The sequence below is a fragment of the Microplitis demolitor genome, chromosome 6 (genome assembly GCF_026212275.2).
Source record: "Microplitis demolitor isolate Queensland-Clemson2020A chromosome 6, iyMicDemo2.1a, whole genome shotgun sequence".
Classification (NCBI taxonomy): domain Eukaryota; kingdom Metazoa; phylum Arthropoda; class Insecta; order Hymenoptera; family Braconidae; genus Microplitis; species Microplitis demolitor.
This window is the reverse complement of record NC_068550.1, coordinates 1,470,822-1,489,585: the sequence shown is the minus strand read 5'-3', so window position 1 is coordinate 1,489,585 and position 18,764 is coordinate 1,470,822. Positions and strand designations below refer to the sequence as shown.

At 30.7% G+C, this 18,764-nt stretch overlaps 1 protein-coding gene across 5 annotated transcripts in view; it reads right to left on the bottom strand.

The window, feature by feature from the left end:
* Window positions 1-18,497, bottom strand: part of LOC103575720 (uncharacterized) — a 156,412-nt gene extending 137,915 nt beyond the window's left edge. Inside the window, exon 1 of one of the 5 annotated variants that reach the window (XM_008555610.3) lies at window positions 18,086-18,497. In XM_008555610.3, coding sequence (XP_008553832.1) covers window positions 18,086-18,156 — 71 coding nt within the window. In that variant the 5' untranslated portion in view covers window positions 18,157-18,497. Of the gene's footprint in view, window positions 1-5,934; window positions 6,210-12,613; window positions 12,679-12,997; window positions 13,722-18,085 lie in introns of those variants that run through there. The other 4 variants (XM_008555612.3, XM_008555613.3, XM_008555611.2 and 1 more) reach the window with 4 other exon arrangements.
* Between the last annotated feature and the right edge of the window lie 267 nt (window positions 18,498-18,764).

The following is an 18,764-nucleotide window of genomic DNA, read 5'->3' as shown; positions in this document are numbered from 1 at the left end:
AAATAAATTAGTTTGATATTTTCCAAAATGTCGCCTTTACTTACGAACGCAAGAATTTAAAAAATCACGAAATTTTATTTAAATTTGGTAATTTTTTTATGTAAATGCTGAATTATTTGTTTTGTAGTAATTTAATATTTTGTATCGCGTAGAAACAAAGAACAAATTTTTGGAACATGCACACCTTTTGACGGTTGCTCAATTTGAGTCCAAAAGTAGTGAATATTCTGACTTTGTTTCAAATTCGCCTTGTTCATAAAATATTTTACCAAAATCTCCAAAATACAGAGCAAAGAAAAAAATAAAAAAATATTAAATTCTTTGGGTTTTTTAAATTGTGGTGTGACGGTGTGCAATAAATAAATTTTTAATAAAAAGAAATAGAGGTTTAATTGGTTAAAAAATAACATTTAAAAATGTTTTAATAAAAAAGCCATAAATAAAATATCCCGAAAAAAGGATCAGCCAATAATTCCATGGATAAAATAATTACTGAGTAATTATACGTTATGATGCCCTTCCGAAAGAGAGGAATATTTTTTTTTGTTATAAATATAAAGTTTATTCCAGGTGACGAGAGACCGTAGGTATTTTTATTTAATATTTTTCAAGCTCGCAAAATTCCCGAGTAGCAGCTGCATACTGATAACCAGTAATTATGGACAATTTTGTCGGTGCACCGACCCAAACGTGAAATTAATGTTTCTTTATTCCAACAAAAATGTAATCTCCGCAAAGATAAAAAACACACCGAACAAAAAAACCCGTTCTCTTTAAACCCAAGCCCGACACACAACTAAATATATAAATATATATACATATATACAGACAAAACAAAGAACATTAAACATTATAATATATATATTTTGTTCCTTTTCCTTTTTCTTTCCTTTCCATGTAACTAAGGTAACATGGAAGCTCATTGTTAGCCTCCCGGATCCTCCCGGATCTTCAAGCGGTGAGTCACGAGCTCACCAGGAGATTGCCGAGACTACCGTGTTCACTTTACCATACACACACACATACACACCCTAAAAAAAAAATATAATCCTTCGCAAGCAGAATCCTTTCTCTTTGCGCAAATCTTTAGCAATAAAAACGGCCAATCAATAAATCTTAAACAATAAATAACAAACTGCGAAACACATAATTAACTGCAGTAGTTTAAATTAAACGATATTTCCAAGCTATTAACAGATCTAATTTGCACATCCTGAGTGTATGTAGTATTACTAGAAATCGATTGGAAACTCGCCTGAAGGAATGAGCAAACATACATACATACATATATATATATATATATATATATATATATATATATATATATATATGTATTCAGTAAGTGAGTGAGTACGAGTATAGGAAAAGCCGATAAAGGGAAATATATCAAAGTTGGTGGTCGGTGGTGGGTCTTGTGTACACCCGATCTACGTGCTTGGACATTTCTATATACTATATATACTTATTCCTTCCTTTTCCTTTACATGCTTCAATGAACGAGAGCAAAGTAGAGTAGAGTAGAGTAGCTCATGCTCAAACCGAAAATCCACGGGCATACTATGCTGTACCGACCTAAACCCATGACTTTACTTACACTTACGACACCAAGAGTTGGTTACACTTACACACTATCCTGCGAGTTTGATATTTTGGCAACGGCCATTTCCCAGGGCGGTGAGCACTAGGGACTAAAAGCACACATTTCCACACATATATATATATATATATTGAGGCATTGGTGATGATGGTGGTTGTGAGGTTGGTTTAGCCAGTTCGTGTCGATAAAAACCAAGAAATGTTGGTATAGTAGTTGTGTGTATATCAACTCGCGATCAACGAATTGCAATAAAGTTCACTACGCTTCGTTGACTTAGGACGTAAATAGGAAGCTTAATATCTGTCATTGTGACTGCAGAATAGCTAACAGCTCCAGGCAACAAGCTTATATTAAGATAGATATTGTTTATTTTACTTTCTGGTATAGATAAATTTTTTCTATCACTGCTGCGGGCTGAATAGAAGAATCATTTGATTTATATAAATTTATTCTACTCTCATACTTTCTATTGTGTGTAATAAAAATAAATTCAATCTAACAGTTTTTTTACTAATAGAAAACTATAAAAAATATATATATCAATATATATATATAGATCAGTCAGATGTTATATAGAGCAATAGTTTATCAAGTTTTAATCGTTTAAAAACTTTTGTTAAATATTTTATACCGGAAAACTTTTTTTTTTTTTTTTTTTTTTTTAAATTTCAAACTATTTTACGTGCAAAAGTTAGACTACTTTTTAATTGATAAATAAAATTACATAAGACATTAAATTATTTTTTGGATTTTCATATACTCAAAATTGAATTTTGAAAAATTTTAAATTTGACTCAATATCCGAAAAAAATTTTCACAGCTGACTAAATTGAATTTGATGAAAATTAGATAAGATTCTAGTAAATAAATGTTTAAAAAAAAATTTAAAGCTCAAAACTCTTCGCCTTATAACCCGAGTATATAAATTCGATACATTAAATTTAAAAAAACTAACCGTCTTTGAAGTTCAAATTTAAAGATACAAAATAAAAGGTATTTTATTAGATCATTACTTTACGGTAGAAAAATATTGGTAATTTACCAATAAATATTATATCTGATTTATAAATATATAAAGGTATATTTATATTAATATATGTGTGTACTTGTATATATCTTTATTTTTTTAATATATTTTTTTATTATCGGGTACACTACTAACCGGATAAAAAAAAACCGTAAGGATATTGGCAATTCTAAGACGGAAGAGGAAGTGAATCGTCTGCTCTGGTCGAATCATCAGTTGAATTTAAAGATAAGTTGTTGAAAGGTTAAAAGATAGTACTTCTATCTCAATCGAAAAATATATATATATAAGCACAAACTGAGGGAGAGACAGGGAGAGACAGAAAAGAGTAGAATAGAGAAGAGCTACTAGAGATCTTAAGGGATATTTCACATTGAAAATCCTCTCGACGAAAGGAGAAGCGAGAATTAAGCGCTCATTAAATTAACCTAACGAACCTAATGCCATAATTAATTCGAGAGGTACGTCTCGAAACTTCTTGCGATCGTATAATTCCCTTTCAAACGTCAGGTGAAACTATGTTAAATGCACTTTGAGGGTTACAAGAACTTGCAGCCTAGTTTACTTTTTTTTTTTTTTTTTTTTTTATCATCTCATCCAAAACATTCCTTCGGGATAGTAATCACCGGTGGCATTATGATCGAGAGACCAGAAGCTTTATTTGTGACTTATGAAAACCGGATCAACTGGTTTTTAATATTTCATTTTTTTTTATAGGCCGAGTTTTAGTGCATCATAATAATCTGAGTATTAAGTTAAGGAGATGAGAATGGAAATTAAGGAGAAGATGAAGAGAGAAATAAAAATATAAAATATATTTAAAAGTATTAAAGTTAAAGAGATCATCATGTCTGGATGGTGGTTTTTGATTCCACGTTATCGCCTGCACGAACGATCACGATGAAAGAGATAGTACTGGTAAGTATATATTATATATTGTATATAGATATATCTACATATGTGTGTGGGTGTGTGTGTGTGTGTGTGTCTGGATAAAGTATAAAAGCTGAGTAGGTTACAGAGAGCAAGAGACCACACTGGAAGCAGGAGCGAAAGCAAAGATGAGGATGAACAAGAAGTTTAAGTAGAAGCTGAAGAAGGATAAGAAGAAGGTCCGCGACCCGATGTTCGCCTTTGGAGACTCGCCAAGATAACCAATCTTGATATCAGTATCATATTATCCGGCCAATAATACGTTAGGTACACATCACAATTCACGCTACCTCGTGTGTCATATTTTTATACTTCAACGGACCGGAAAAAAAAAATATGTGATAATGGAAAAAAAAATTTACATTTTAAAAGCCAGTTACATTGTGTATTTTTTTTTTTTTATACTTTTTTTTTGGGTAGAAAATTATAAATAATTATATTTTTCTTGGGTTCAATGAACTAATTTTATAAATACATAACAAGTTTGGTGACCTGGAGGCTTTGGTATTGATTTTAAATAAATGGTCATGAAGACCTTTTTTGTAGGAAATTTTATTGCGAACAAAATTATTTATGTGCAATTTTAACGTATCTTTGATAGTTTACTCAAAATTTATGTTTAAAACCCAAGAAACACAATTTCAGACTTCCGTTAGTTTTTTAATAAATTTTATTTTTAATTGTAACTCTCGAACTACTAACTCTAGGCTCATGATCATCAGGACCTTTTTTGTAGGAAATTTTATTGCGAACAAAATTATTTATATGCAATTTTAACGTATCTTTGATAGTTTACTCAAAATTTATGTTTAAAACCCAAGAAACACAATTTCAGACTTCCGTTAGTTTTTTAATAAATTTTATTTTTAATTGTAACTCTCGAACTACTAACTCTAGGCTCATGATCATCAGGACCTTTTTTGTAGGAAATTTTATTGCGAACAAAATTATTTATATGCAATTTTAACGTATCTTTGATAGTTTACTCAAAATTTATGTTTAAAACCCAAGAAACACAATTTCAGACTTCCGTTAGTTTTTTAATAAATTTTATTTTTAATTGTAACTCTCGAACTACTAACTCTAGGCTCATGATCATCAGGACCTTTTTTGTAGGAAATTTTATTGCGAACAAAATTATTTATGTGCAATTTTAACGTATCTTTGATAGTTTACTCAAAATTTATGTTTAAAACCCAAGAAACACAATTTCAGACTTCCGTTAGTTTTTTAATAAATTTTATTTTTAATTGTAACTCTCGAACTACTAACTCTAGGCTCATGATCATCAGGACCTTTTTTGTAGGAAATTTTATTGCGAACAAAATTATTTATATGCAATTTTAACGTATCTTTGATAGTTTACTCAAAATTTATGTTTAAAACCCAAGAAACACAATTTCAGACTTCCGTTAGTTTTTTAATAAATTTTATTTTTAATTGTAACTCTCGAACTACTAACTCTAGGCTCATGATCATCAGGACCTTTTTTGTAGGAAATTTTATTGCGAACAAAATTATTTATGTGCAATTTTAACGTATCTTTGATATTTAAGCCGTGATTTCATTTTAAATTTTGAAAAATAGTGAAATCAATTTTTTTTCCATTTGAATTAAAAATATAAAAATATATCACAGTAATAAGATATTATTAAGTTCAAGGAAAGTTCAATTTCCTCTAATAAATCTATAATAAATCAATACCACTTACTCAGAGCACTCGAATTATAAATAACTCGTTAATAAATAATTACTCAATCGAATATTTATCTCTCCAATTTAAAGTCAATGAAATAATTCATCCAACTCCAATAAAAAAAAATTACATCTCATTTATAATAAATCCCACTTCCTTCCCCATATAAAATCCATCAAATTCCAAGACATCAATAACAATAACAATTTTAAAAATAAAAAACTATGTAATTACATGACACAATATCTCCGAAATTGTCAAAAGTCAGATGAGAGTGACAGACACGAACTATGAAAAATAACAATAAACTTGACAGTCACAATAAAAAAAAAATTAAAGCACACATACAAGAGACAAAAAAAATCTAGCGAACAGAGACAAAGAGCCTCGGTAAGGGTAAAAGTAAGGGTAGAGAAGCAAACTTAAGTTAGAGTTAGCAAGTGGGTCGAGCCACGTAATACACTGTCTATCATGTAAAATAGCAAAGAGAGATGGAATTAATCCAAGTCCTAAGGTATAGACAAAGCAAAAGCTAAAACAACAAAAGTGAACCCGTAACCTCACCACCGTGACTAGGAGGTTATAGACACGATTTTCCCTCTTACTCTGTATTAGTTTCATACACATATATTATAAATATATTATATATATATATATCTATACACTGGTGTATATATTTACCGGGTATCGTATGTCTACTAACTGGTGTCGTGCCACGCAAGACTTAACTCCGGTTATTAGCGAGTACAGGAACGTTGAATGTCGCGATTTAAAATCACACGAGATAAAAAAAAACTAAACAAACAAACAAAGTTAATTTAAATATAATAACTTGCAATCATCTATTATGTAAAATGTATAAAACACTTAATATGTATATAAATTATGGCACGAAAAAAATTAGTTATGAAGCGTTAACTTGGTAACTTGTCGGTGAAAATATCTTATCGCGGTTTTAACTGATAATGACTAATTCAACTTATGATTCAACATTCTCGGGTTTATTAATTAATATATATGAGATATGAGTACCACGAAGTGAAGGTATTAAAAAATATGTAATAAGAAATAATGAATAATTTTAAATCGGAATGTCAATGGCGGAGCTTAAAACCCCCAACTCGTGATGTGCGAAAGTCTTATTCGCAGGCTGAGCGTCAGGGAGAATGTAAAGAACGCCGTCAGCAGAAGGGAAGTATTGAAATAAATAAAAAAAAATGAAAAAAGAAAAAAGAGTGGAGTAGAGTAGAGTAGAGTGCAAGTGCAAAGACCACATCCACGTAAGCGTAACTATACTCGGAATATAAGGGAGGGAAACGAGTAGGTGGTTGCATTATTTATCGCAGTACACGTGTCTCACCGGGACTCGCCGAAGTGCGCAACGTGGCCACGTTTCACCAATGCCGCATTTTCTTATCCAGCAAAGTCTTTTTTATTGTTATTATTCTTTTTCATTTTTTTCTTTCTTTCTTTATTAATTTACACCCTAGCCGTTATTTTTAACACCTACCCTCTTTTTTATCAATACTAAATAATTAAATATTTAAGAAATTTTTTTCAACTAACAAGATTTCATTTTGGGTAATAAATTTCAAAGATTCAAAGGTCTTTTTTTTTTTTTTTTTTTTTTTTTTTTTTTTTTTAGATGTAACCCGTATGGAAATAATATATATGGTCAAAATATATGATAAATATCATAAAATATATGTAGCCAATTTAAATATATTTTCTGATATATTTTTTTTTATATTAAAAAATATAATATTTATCATATATGAGTCCGTATATGTTTGACATATATATTTCTATATCATATACAAAAAATATATTTTAATAATATATCATATATTTTAACCATATATTGTTTTTTCATATGAACTGACAAAAAAGTTTAATTTTCGAAATTTATCACCAGTGAAAATGAAAGCAATAAAAAAATAAAAGAAATTTTTTTCGGTTATCAAAAAAATGAGCCCTGACTGTTTTAAAATTTTCATTAAAAAAAATTAAAACAATTAACTACTAAAAATATTTTTCTTTCATGTAAAATATGCATTCATTTGTTATTACAAAAAAAGCATTCCATAGATGGATGATAAAAAATGTAAATTGGCTCCATGAAAATATTTTTCACAAAATTATTCTTTAATTGAATGCCATCAAAGCTTTTATTTAAACTGAATTTAAATGGAAATTTTTTTTTTAACTCTACTCTAAAATATTTATAAAAATATTTTATATAAATTCTCATTAATATTTTTTCTACCTTTTTTCAATGTAAATTACCAAAGAATAAAAAATTCAATCAATCTCCAGTATCGCTGATTATTTTAAAATTAACCCGCCGAGTTAATAGACAAATAAAAAAAAAAAACCCAAGTACAGATAGGAGAAAATAAAAATATATATAAATAAAAATAAGTATAATAATTATGAGAGTAGTGAATGTTAATAATTGGTGTATCCCACTCTGTTTCAATCCGCTGGCTAGCGATCTCGTGCTAATGCAGAGCGTTGCGGTAATATTCGATTATGTTTCCACGGAATTACGGAAATTCCTATCAACGGTTTTATTGGGTCTCTCTGTTGCACTTTGGTCTGCTGTAGACTCTGGTTCACTTGCTCGTGCATTAGAGTAGATCAGATGGGAGATGGGAGATGGGACGTACCAACTCATACCCGCGGGATTTTAAAGGTGTGTGTGTAAACGTGCTGTAGGTAATATGGATTGAGAGAGAAAGAGAGCAAAGGAGAAAGAAGACAGGTTTGAAAACGCCCAGGGTTGTTTCTCCCAGTTGCGAATCCATTGGACTTGCCGGTAGACTGGAATTCAGTTCGACGGTAAAATTAGAGTATTTAAACCGTGAGTTTAACTGAGTAGAGTAGACTAGAGTAGACTAGAGTAAACGATTGAGAGTAATAGATAGTGAAAGATGGAGATAGAGATAGAGATAGAGAAACTGGTTATGCCAAAGGTTTCTACCACTTACCCTTTAGTCTATACTTGTACTTGTGTAAGCTACTACGTATGGAGTTTGACTAACTAAATCGACTTTGCGCACCCTAAGCCTCTGATACCGTACGAGTGTGCATGTGTGAATGTCTAATGTGTTGTTGTCTTGTTGTATGAGTGTGAATGTATGAGTGTGTGAATGCATGTGAGGCGTCCCGTCAGCTTTCGAGAGTGTCTCTACGCCCTTGATCTATCGAATGCCGTTTAATTCAACTGGCAACGTCAATTTCTACTCGCGTCAATGCCGAGTGGCCGTCGAACCGCGGGATATCAACTGGAATATCATGAGAGCAATTGCTTTGCTCCGACAAGAGTCAAAGGGCTTTAAAGTGATTTAACGTTAATACTAGTTTTTATAAATAACAAAAAAAAAAAAACATTTTTTTTATGAGCTACTGAATCGGAGGTTTATTAAAAAAAAAATTGTCGACTGCTATTGATAAAAAATGTTTTCAACTTGTTGATTGTTAAAATTTTTGACGTCCGCTGTATTAATTTTTATTGCTGCGAAATATTTTTTATTGATAAAAATTTATATTTTTAAATTTTAAATAAAAATAAAATATATTTTTTTTTATGGAGTGTTGAATTATTTTCTCAAAATATAAAAACGTGTTAATTCTACTGCGAAAAAAAATTTTGTAAAGACCAGATGGTCTTCAGTATTAAGTTGGTTCACGAGAAATGTAAAAAAAAAAAATTTAGAAAAAGGAAATAAAAACCCATGAGATCCTTTTACATCTTTACAATAATTCAATGACCTGAGACCCTTCACTCTAGTATATCCCTAGACTTAATACTAACAGACATAGACCTCAGCTCAAAAATCCATCCTGCCAACTAACAACCTCATATATATTATATAGACCGTACAATTTAAGGTCCATCTAAATTTTGGGACCCGTATTAAAAGCTAAAGCAAATGTTGAGCCTACAGGCATACTAACTAGCAAAAGTCTAGTCTATCCAGCCTCAAGCCGACTATTATAGTCATTATAATCCATCGCAGAAAATATAAATACCACATCCGCATTTCAAAACCGAAATTCGTTCAACATTAAGTCCATTCTCCTTAGCCAATTACTAGAAAATTTAAACATCTTTTCAACACCATCTTTCACAACTCAACCGACTCTACTCATGAATTCCGCTAAATAAACCTCAACTGAGCCTCACCGTAAATATATGACTCATATATATTATTATAAATATAAACAATTAAATAAAATACGTGAGCGTAATTTTCATCTCCAATTGCTCCCACTTAATACTTAAAATATTTATCTTTACAGCCTGTGTTTACAAGATAAGCCGTTGATATACCTACAGATTATTATGCACGTTACATACACTCGTATATGTACATTCACATATTTATATATATATAAACCCTCACAATAGGCCATGATATTTATTCAAGTACTCTTCTCGTTAGATTTAACTATAAGTAATCGTATTAAATTTATACCGAATGAATATTCGATTTAATAAATATATTCACCATTTAAATCTCTACGCTTACTAAATATATAAATAAATATGTATCTACATATATTAGCATAATTGAAAACGCCTATTTTTTTCTTTTTTTAGTGAAAGATGAAAAATTATTTTTTGTAAGGAAAATAATTCTATTGGTTGAAAATTTTTATGGAAAAAAAATTTAGATCTATGATCTACATACAGATCACAATTAAAAAATATGAATTATGATACTAGGAATTTTGAATTTTGATTTTGAGTTCGTGCAATTTTATAAAATAATAAAAAATCAATGATTCTGAAGTTAGCAGACAATTAGGAATTTTTGGATTTTTTTTCGACGGTTTAATTAAAAACAAAAAAAAAACTAAAAAAATACACATGTAGAAAATTAAAAAATCTATAAGTGTAATTTTTAAAAATATTTTTTTTTTTACAAATTATCAGTTCAAAGAAAATCCAAAAATGAGCAGACTTAGACTGGCTTCAAAAATCATCTAATTTCCCTTCCGTATCATAAAAAATCGACACAAGTGGATCTACAAAACTTTATTGTTATCAATGTAAATATATATAAAACCCGAATTATTTCGACTACGATCCACTTTATTCAAAACTATTTTTCCCAGGTTAAAAGAAAAATAACACTACTCGTTTTTTTCCATCACCCTGATATGCATACAATAAAATGATATAATGTTATGTTAATTTATTTAAATAATTAGTTTACGACAAACAAAAGAGAATAAATAATAATAGTGTGTTAAAATAACCATAATAATAACAACAATATGTAAGGTATTGTACTGACATAGCCACACACAAATTAACAAGATAATCTAGAACAAGACATTGACCTTTTTGTAGATATTTATCTTATATGCGTCTCCACAGCCGGTCCGATCGCATCAGAGAACAAAGCAAGTCACGCTTATATAAACTCGATTCGTACTTTTACACACATGACTCTAAGCCATTTAAATTTATAGATCTACGTATGTTAAAAAACAACAATAATAATAATAGAAGTAGTAATAGCAGCAGTAATGCTGCAGCCAAAGGTAGTAACGGTGATGTAAAAAAATGTGGAAAGGCGGTGAATAAATTTTTCACACCTTGCAGGTACGTGTAAATTTTATCTTTTTAACATATGTAAGATTTTTTTTAATTTTTTCTAAATAGACTGTATGTATTGGTCGTTTTGTCTTTTGCCGGTTGGTTTTTTTCGGTGGGTATACAAGTGAGTAAAGTGAAGGTGACTAAAAACGGAAGGTAAGTAAAGGTGAAATAGGTAAAAAGATGAGAGACACGAATTGCTTAGCACACCGCACATTTTAAGCTGATAAGAAAACTGCACTGAGGACACGAACGTGCCATTCTTGCTGTGCATACCTATTTCTTGTTAGCTCGCATTAATATTACGGCTGTGATGATAAAATTCACAATTTTATGCTTAAACTTTTTGATTCTGACGTTTTTATATACTTGCGTTTCAGTGCATTATTTAAATTTAATTATTTTATAAACTTTCATTTTTTATATTGTTGATTTTAATTAGAAATTAAAAAAAAAAATTAAATAAAAATTAATTTCAATTATTCTGGATATTAAATTTTGAAATAATTATTCTTATGAAAAAAAAATTAAAGAACGTGCTTTTGTTTTAACGAAACAGATGAAAATTTATTTTAATTAATTTTGAGTAATTTAAAAAATAACTACGCGTGTGTATTTAATTGAATTATATAGAAGATTTTTTATGAGTGAATGTAGCAAACATCAGACAAACTTAAAATTATTAATAAATAGAGTAAATAATTAAAAAAATTAAATTTTAAAAAAATACACATCCAAAAAATTGAAAATCCAAGAAGTGCATTTTTTACAAATATTTTTTTAAAAATAATTTACTCTATTTATTTATAGTTAAAAATTTGTCTGATGTTTGCTCCATTATAAGTGTGAATGTAGCAGACATTAGACAAATTTCTAATTATAAATAAATATAGTTAATAATTAATAAAATGAAATTTTAAAAAAATTCACATTTACAAAATTTTGTAATTAACAAGTGCATTTTTTTAAAATATTTTTTTAAGAATTATTTACTCTATTTATTTATAATTTAAAATCTGTCTGATATCTGCTACATTCACACTCACGACTTTTTTATATAAAGGGAGTAAAAAAAAATTGCACGTGCTACTAATTATTTTGAGTGGATTAACAATTATTTTCAGTAATTAAAAACATTAATGAACATGTTTTCAATAATTGACAGTTTATTAATTTTAAACAGAATAAAAAATATTAACAAAAATTTAAATTTTCAAAAATTAATTTCATCAACAAAAAAATTTGAAATTTATTAAAGGAGATATAAACTGAGTTAATTAATTCTGAGTAAATAAAAATGTTTACACTCATTTTAAATGAATTAAAAAAGTTTACCAGTGTCTCGAAGTAAAAGAAAAAGGAAAAGAAAAGTAAGGGAGTGAAACATATTTTCGTTAATTCCCCGTGATGATATGAAGATAAAAGTAAATTATTTTTATTTAAACGTAAAATTTTTCTCAAGTTTGTAACCATACGATAAAATTTTCCGAGCAGCTGGTAACTTTTACCAGAAAGAGAGACTGCCAGTCGCGATAGGAATCAGCTCGACTAAAACCCCGCTTACATCCCGTGAGATCATTAACCCGACAAGAGATTCTAATCACGCAACATTGCACATCGTTTTAGCATAAACCCGAATCCCTGGCGCGCAACAACGCCCCCGTCAACATTTCCCTCTAATTTCCTCCCTGCATTTTGTCCAACACCAAATTTCGACGGCCATCAAAACAAAAAAACAAAAATACTCACAGTAATTTTTCCTTCATCTCAAATTTCGACTTTTCCATCTCGTCAAAACTCTAGTTCAATTTTCAATCTCATCTACCAGATAAATTTCGCCCAAATCCTCAAGTTTCCAACAAAATAGTCTTCAGTAGACACCAAAGCACTGACGTGCTCATACCAACAAAAACGACAGTAAATACTAGAGAAAAAAAATGAAATAAAAATAATAATAATAAAAAACAATTCAACGATCGATCAAACCTCCCTATTTCCAAGCTCGTACACAAAAAAACTTATCTGCCCGAAGGAAGAAAATAAGGAGAATGTTAAAGAATAATAATAAAAATATAAAAAATACTTTTACACACATATATAAATATGTATATATATAAATTTGAGTTTACTAACCTCACGTAGTATCCGAGAGTTTTACGGGAAAATAATAAGATACTCTTACAGACGAACAAACGTTGTCACGAATCACATAATGCACATAACACTTCACTGATAAACACTTAATTGCTCATTAACGTAATTATTTATAATAATATTAACAATAATAAGTGTCAAAATATTTCTTTTAACAGTAAAAACTAAAAAAAACAACAGTACGAAACACTCACGTAAAAAATTCAAATATCGTAATTTAAAAATTTCAAAAATTCGCGCCAAAAAAAAAAATTTTTTTCAAATGTTAAAACAAGTCACTTTCACGATTGCAAAGAGCACTCACGGGGATGATGAGCAAAAAAATAATAAAAAGAAGCTCGTGGAGCAAAGTCTCGGGTGCCGGCTCGCGACGAAGTTGACACGAGGTAAAAATTGGTAGGTACTATTGATGTACTGGGTTTTTAAAATAGTAATTTATTGGGAGGTCCTCGTTCTTGTTCTCGTCCTCGTCCTGGTGGACGTGCTCGTTGACGTCGACGAGTGTCGTCGATAACAATGGCGTCGATATGTGGTGGCAGGATACGGGAAAACGTAAAATGTACCGGTAAGAGGAGAGAGAATAACGCGATGCAACCTGCTCGTACGAGCATACATTCGACTCTGACACTACGGCGTACAATAAACGAGAGACAACCGACTGCGAGTGCGAGCTGCGAGCGAGGGCGAGGGGCTTCTTGGATACTATGAGCTCCTCTATCTCTGCTAGCTAGCAGAACTACAACGGGGGCTAGGAGAGTCAGATCCCTGGTGGCGGGAGCGGCGACTACTACCCGGAGTGGGGGAAACTCGAGTGGGGATGAGCATGCGCGGGAAATTTAAAAATTTAAATATTCATTTTTAAAAATAAAATTATTTAAAATTCAAATTTAGTGATAATAAATAATTTTAATTGAATTTCAGTTAAAATTTTAATTGAAGATTTTTAAAAAAATAAAATTAATATTTTTAAAAAAGTAAATTAGTGGGGATGCCGTGAGGAGAAGGGCGTCGCTCGATTGTCGGCTTGTGTGACTCGGGACTAGTATCGGGTTCGTTCGGAAATGTTCGTACAAGTTTACGGAGAGTGTCTGGAGGGTTCAGTGTTGCCGAGAGAGAAGCAGCGATAGCGGAAAGAGGGAGGGAGAGGGAGAGAATGCAGGAGGAGGAGGCAGGTACACATTATATTATGAATGAGAGAGGTGGAAACACACATAACAAGTAGACACGTGTGTTGAGAGTATGTGAACAAGTTTAACTGGTGCTATCTAACGGTGACTGCAGGAAGGACTCTGATGTAAATTAACTTTTTAGTTAAAGATGGTATTTAATAAAAAACGCTTTATAATTATAAGGAATTAAATTTTTTTCTTTTTTTTTTTTTTTTTTTTTATCGGACTCGGAAAGAGTTAAATGGAGCAAAAAAATAAATAAAGCTGTTTTATTATGGTAATGAGTAAAAAATAATAATAAAAGAGGTTGTAAAAATGGTTTTCTCACGTGTGATCCGAATGAAGGTGATTTGCAAAGGTGCAGCGAGTGGAAAAAAGCGATCGAGCGAAGCCACGAAGAAATGCTCGGCCAAGCGAAAAAGGCGAAAAAATACGACAGAAATAAAAAATAAAAAAAAAAATTATTTAGAGTTCGGTAAGACAGAGAAAGAGTAAGAGAAAATATAGGGATTAACCCTTGGTGGTATAGAGAACATTTAGAGCGGACCAGAAGCATGCGGACGGTCATTAAGCCGCGGTCTATTCGATTGGTCGCACAATCACCGTTAAATCTTAAATCCTCATCTCGATAATCGACGTAACAGTGCTGGGGTTAAATAATAATAATAATAGAAAATGAAAATAGGGGGTAAGAAGGGAGAGGGAGAAAGAAGTAGATGTGAAGACTCGCAGTGTAAATATAAGCGAGTCAGGCTGCGCCTCATTAAAGGCGACGACGTCTCGCCCGATGCGTCTCCTTCGGGCGTGACACTCAACCATTTTACACCCTCTTCCTCTCCCTTAAATTTCACCCGAGTCTCCACACTTGCCTGCTATCCAAAGCCTCCACTCGTCTCGTGCCACTGGTTCAACTGTCACTGGGTTGGTAACTGTCAGACCAAAAAAACAGAGACAAGTGTTTTAGGGGCTCGTATATCGGACTACAATCTTTTTACTCGAGCTCCAGAATCCACCTCTTGTTTTACTTCTTTACCAGATTTTGCGCGGTCCAAACTATAATTGGCTGTGTCGAGAAAATATGCCACTCGCGCTGCTATTTTACAAGCCCCTGGATTCCTTTTTTTTTTTTTTATTTATTGTGTCAGGCGAGTCGGAGTTAAAAAATAAACCGAGACAAGTAACGAAGCGACAATTTATTTAAAATATTTTTTTTTCAAGCTCCACTGGAATTTATTTAACGAATCACGATTAAATTACTTTAACCGGGTCACATTTCATAAAGTAAACCGACTTAAATGTTAAAAAAATTACCAATAATTAGGGATTTATAAATGTCAAAATTATAAAACAATTTATCTGAATCAACTCAGATCCGTTATCTCAACGTAATTGATTATTAATGTGCCTCGAAAGTAGATCGCTCAAGAAATTATTTTCATATTATTAGATATATCTCGCGTCACAATGAATAAGTTTATTTTACTGCAAAAAGTTGAATTTTATCCACCAAATAATGAGCTGCAGCTGAATTATAAATTAAGTCTCAAATAATTTTATCTGAGCAAAAAGACAAAAATTGGGACATGTAAATGATAAATAAATTTTAAGTGACGTTAAAGACGTGAATTTAAAAATTAAGCAAAAAAAAAAATGAATAGATTATATAGCTGACGACTTAATTATCTCTACTCATATATATGTGACACATATGCCCACATGGACAAAAATCGGCACTTAGCGTGGGTTATTTCGGCGGTACCGCAGTTATTACGCGCATTAAACGCGCTACACTCTCAAAGTGCTTTGGCTCTCTCTATAATATACCGTATCACATACTTTCCCACACATATACATACATACATACATATATAATAACCCATACCGACGTTAAATTAAGTGCCAGCGTTACTATCTCACTCATTTAGCAGGGAACCGAGTGCTTGATGCTTTACAGTCTCTGTAACATCTACACATGCATTATCTACATACATATACTCCGAGCTTTTTGCATCCATATATATGCAGCTATATATATTAGCTCTAAAATACACACTAACTCACTCAATAAATCTCGGAAAATTTAACCCTCGAAAACTATTCTTTACACAAAATTCAAACGAGCAATTTCGCGTAATAAATTTTTTCCCAAGAGTATTTTTTTACTTTTTTTAAAACTTTTTACTCTTGTTCTTCTTCTTCTTTATTTTACTCGGCTAAATCCAATGAATGACTCAGGCGGTAATGAGTAACTCTTCGTCAAGCTTTACTTTTTCTTTACTTTATTTTATTATTATTATACGTTTTTTCCTTTTTTTTTTTTTTTTTTTTTTAATATTTTTTACCTAATTTTTTATTTAACTTTTTTTATTTTCACAACTCAAATATCCCGGAATTTCAGCAGAACCATACGAATAACCGTACCCGAGAGCAATCTAGGTAGCCGCGTTGGTAATATTTGCGCTTCCCTTGTTTGCGCGACGCTGACATCCCCCGCGGCATTTTATAAGTCACGGGGTTTAAATATTTAAATTCCATTTTTTAAAAAATTGAACGAATTCCGCGAGTACTGGAGAATATGAACAAGTTGTAGTAGTTTAAGTATGATAAAGTAAGTGACTCACTACATACATATACATATAATAATAATAATAATAACAGTAGTAAAAAATAAAAAAATAATCTTGTGAATCGGTAAAATACGACGCTTTCATGTTATAACTGAATAGAAAGCAGACACATACATACAACTGTCTCTGTACGAATGTATACGTTGACTGGAACTAAAAAACCCACAAGACGAACAACGAAATTATGATAAGTGACTCGGTAATCACAGCTATACGTTCCCCTTTCGCAGGAGTACAAAATCAACGAGTACGGAAGCGAGAAACAAGAAACGAGAATGAGAATGAGAATGAGATGTAAACCCATTACGAATTCACCCAGAAAACACAAAGAAAAAAAACTCAAAACGAAGTAAAAATACAAAATCCATTTAAATATTTGTCAACTGTTGCATTCCCGCCAAAAAATATAAATATAAATTTATAAAGCAAACATTTATTTGATTCATATTTGTTTGCATTTAATTTACGTCATATATAATTATTTATGTTAACAAAATGGAGAACAAAGATACCCAACAATGTATATATACGTATATAAATTAATAGCATATAACGCGGCTGTTGGTAAACGATAATATTGTATTTGTTAAAATCATGAAATGGCTAATATTTAAATGTAAACAAGTGTATCATTAATTTAACAGTTTACATATCTAAATATCAAATACAACTGGGGTTCAAAATCATTTATATCCGAGCCAATATATATCTTGATCTATATAATAATCTAGTTCTATCTTCTCATATCCTATTCTACATATTCTGTCCTCACACCATCGGCAGTTCAATTTCTGCTTGTGAAACCAAATATTTCGCGATATTACAACCATCCTACGGATACCTGGTTGATATATATATATATAGATATTTATATATCTACGTATAAAGTGATAGAGCTAAAACAGCGGATAGAATAGAATGGCGTAACAGAGCACAGGAATCATGAAGGAACATCGGTCGGACATGGAACGCCAACAATTCCATTTTAAAAATCTTATAACAAAAAACAAAATCCTGATCCTGGTATTTTCCTACCCAGGTTCTTTTATTTATTTCCTTTGACCCAAAGCTTTTAGACACATTCCTTTACCGTCAGTTCTGGATGCTTTTTACCATACGCTTAACTAGCTGTCCCTCGGAACTGTTACATTGATACCTTTTTTTACTAAAAATAATTCGGTTTTATTAATAAAAAGTATTTTTATAAATAAAATAAAGTAAATTGATAAAATGACCGAGTGTAGGTATGATTAAAAAAACAAACTACTCACTGAATGTACACTGCACTCAAATTGGCTCCATTGTTTGCACTCATCACATCAGCTAACAAAACACTGCTCATTTATTTTTACACAAAGAAACAAACGAATTACCTCGTATGTAAACATTCTCTTTCGACAACTTTATTAAATTCCACTTACTTCATTTATTTTAATTATTTAATTTACAGAAGAGACAATTTTTTCATTTACTTGATAGAATTTAAACTCAACGGGTCTGTGGTCATCTCGATCACTGATTAAAAATTAACAAAAGAACTGTCACACGAAAATTTAAATTTTACCGGCTTTATCACTACTTTAAATAATTATTTATGAGTTTATATAATTTAATTATTGATAAATATATGAAAATATATGAGGTTTAAATATTTAGAACTGATGACTTACAACAAACACAAACTGGCCGCCATCTTTGAACCCAAGCGCAGACCGCCAATTTTATTATGCGCAGTAACAAGTACAACGATGGCGCGCGCGCAGTGGCGCGAATAATTCAAATTCAATTTAATTAAAAATTTTTTTTTTTTCAAATTCAAAAAAAAGTCAAGTTAAATTAAGTATTTCAAAATTTATGATCCAGAAACGGATGATTAATAATTTTCAGATTTTATTTTCAAAAAATCAAATACGAAAAAAAAAAAACTAAAAATATGCAAATTTAATGAAC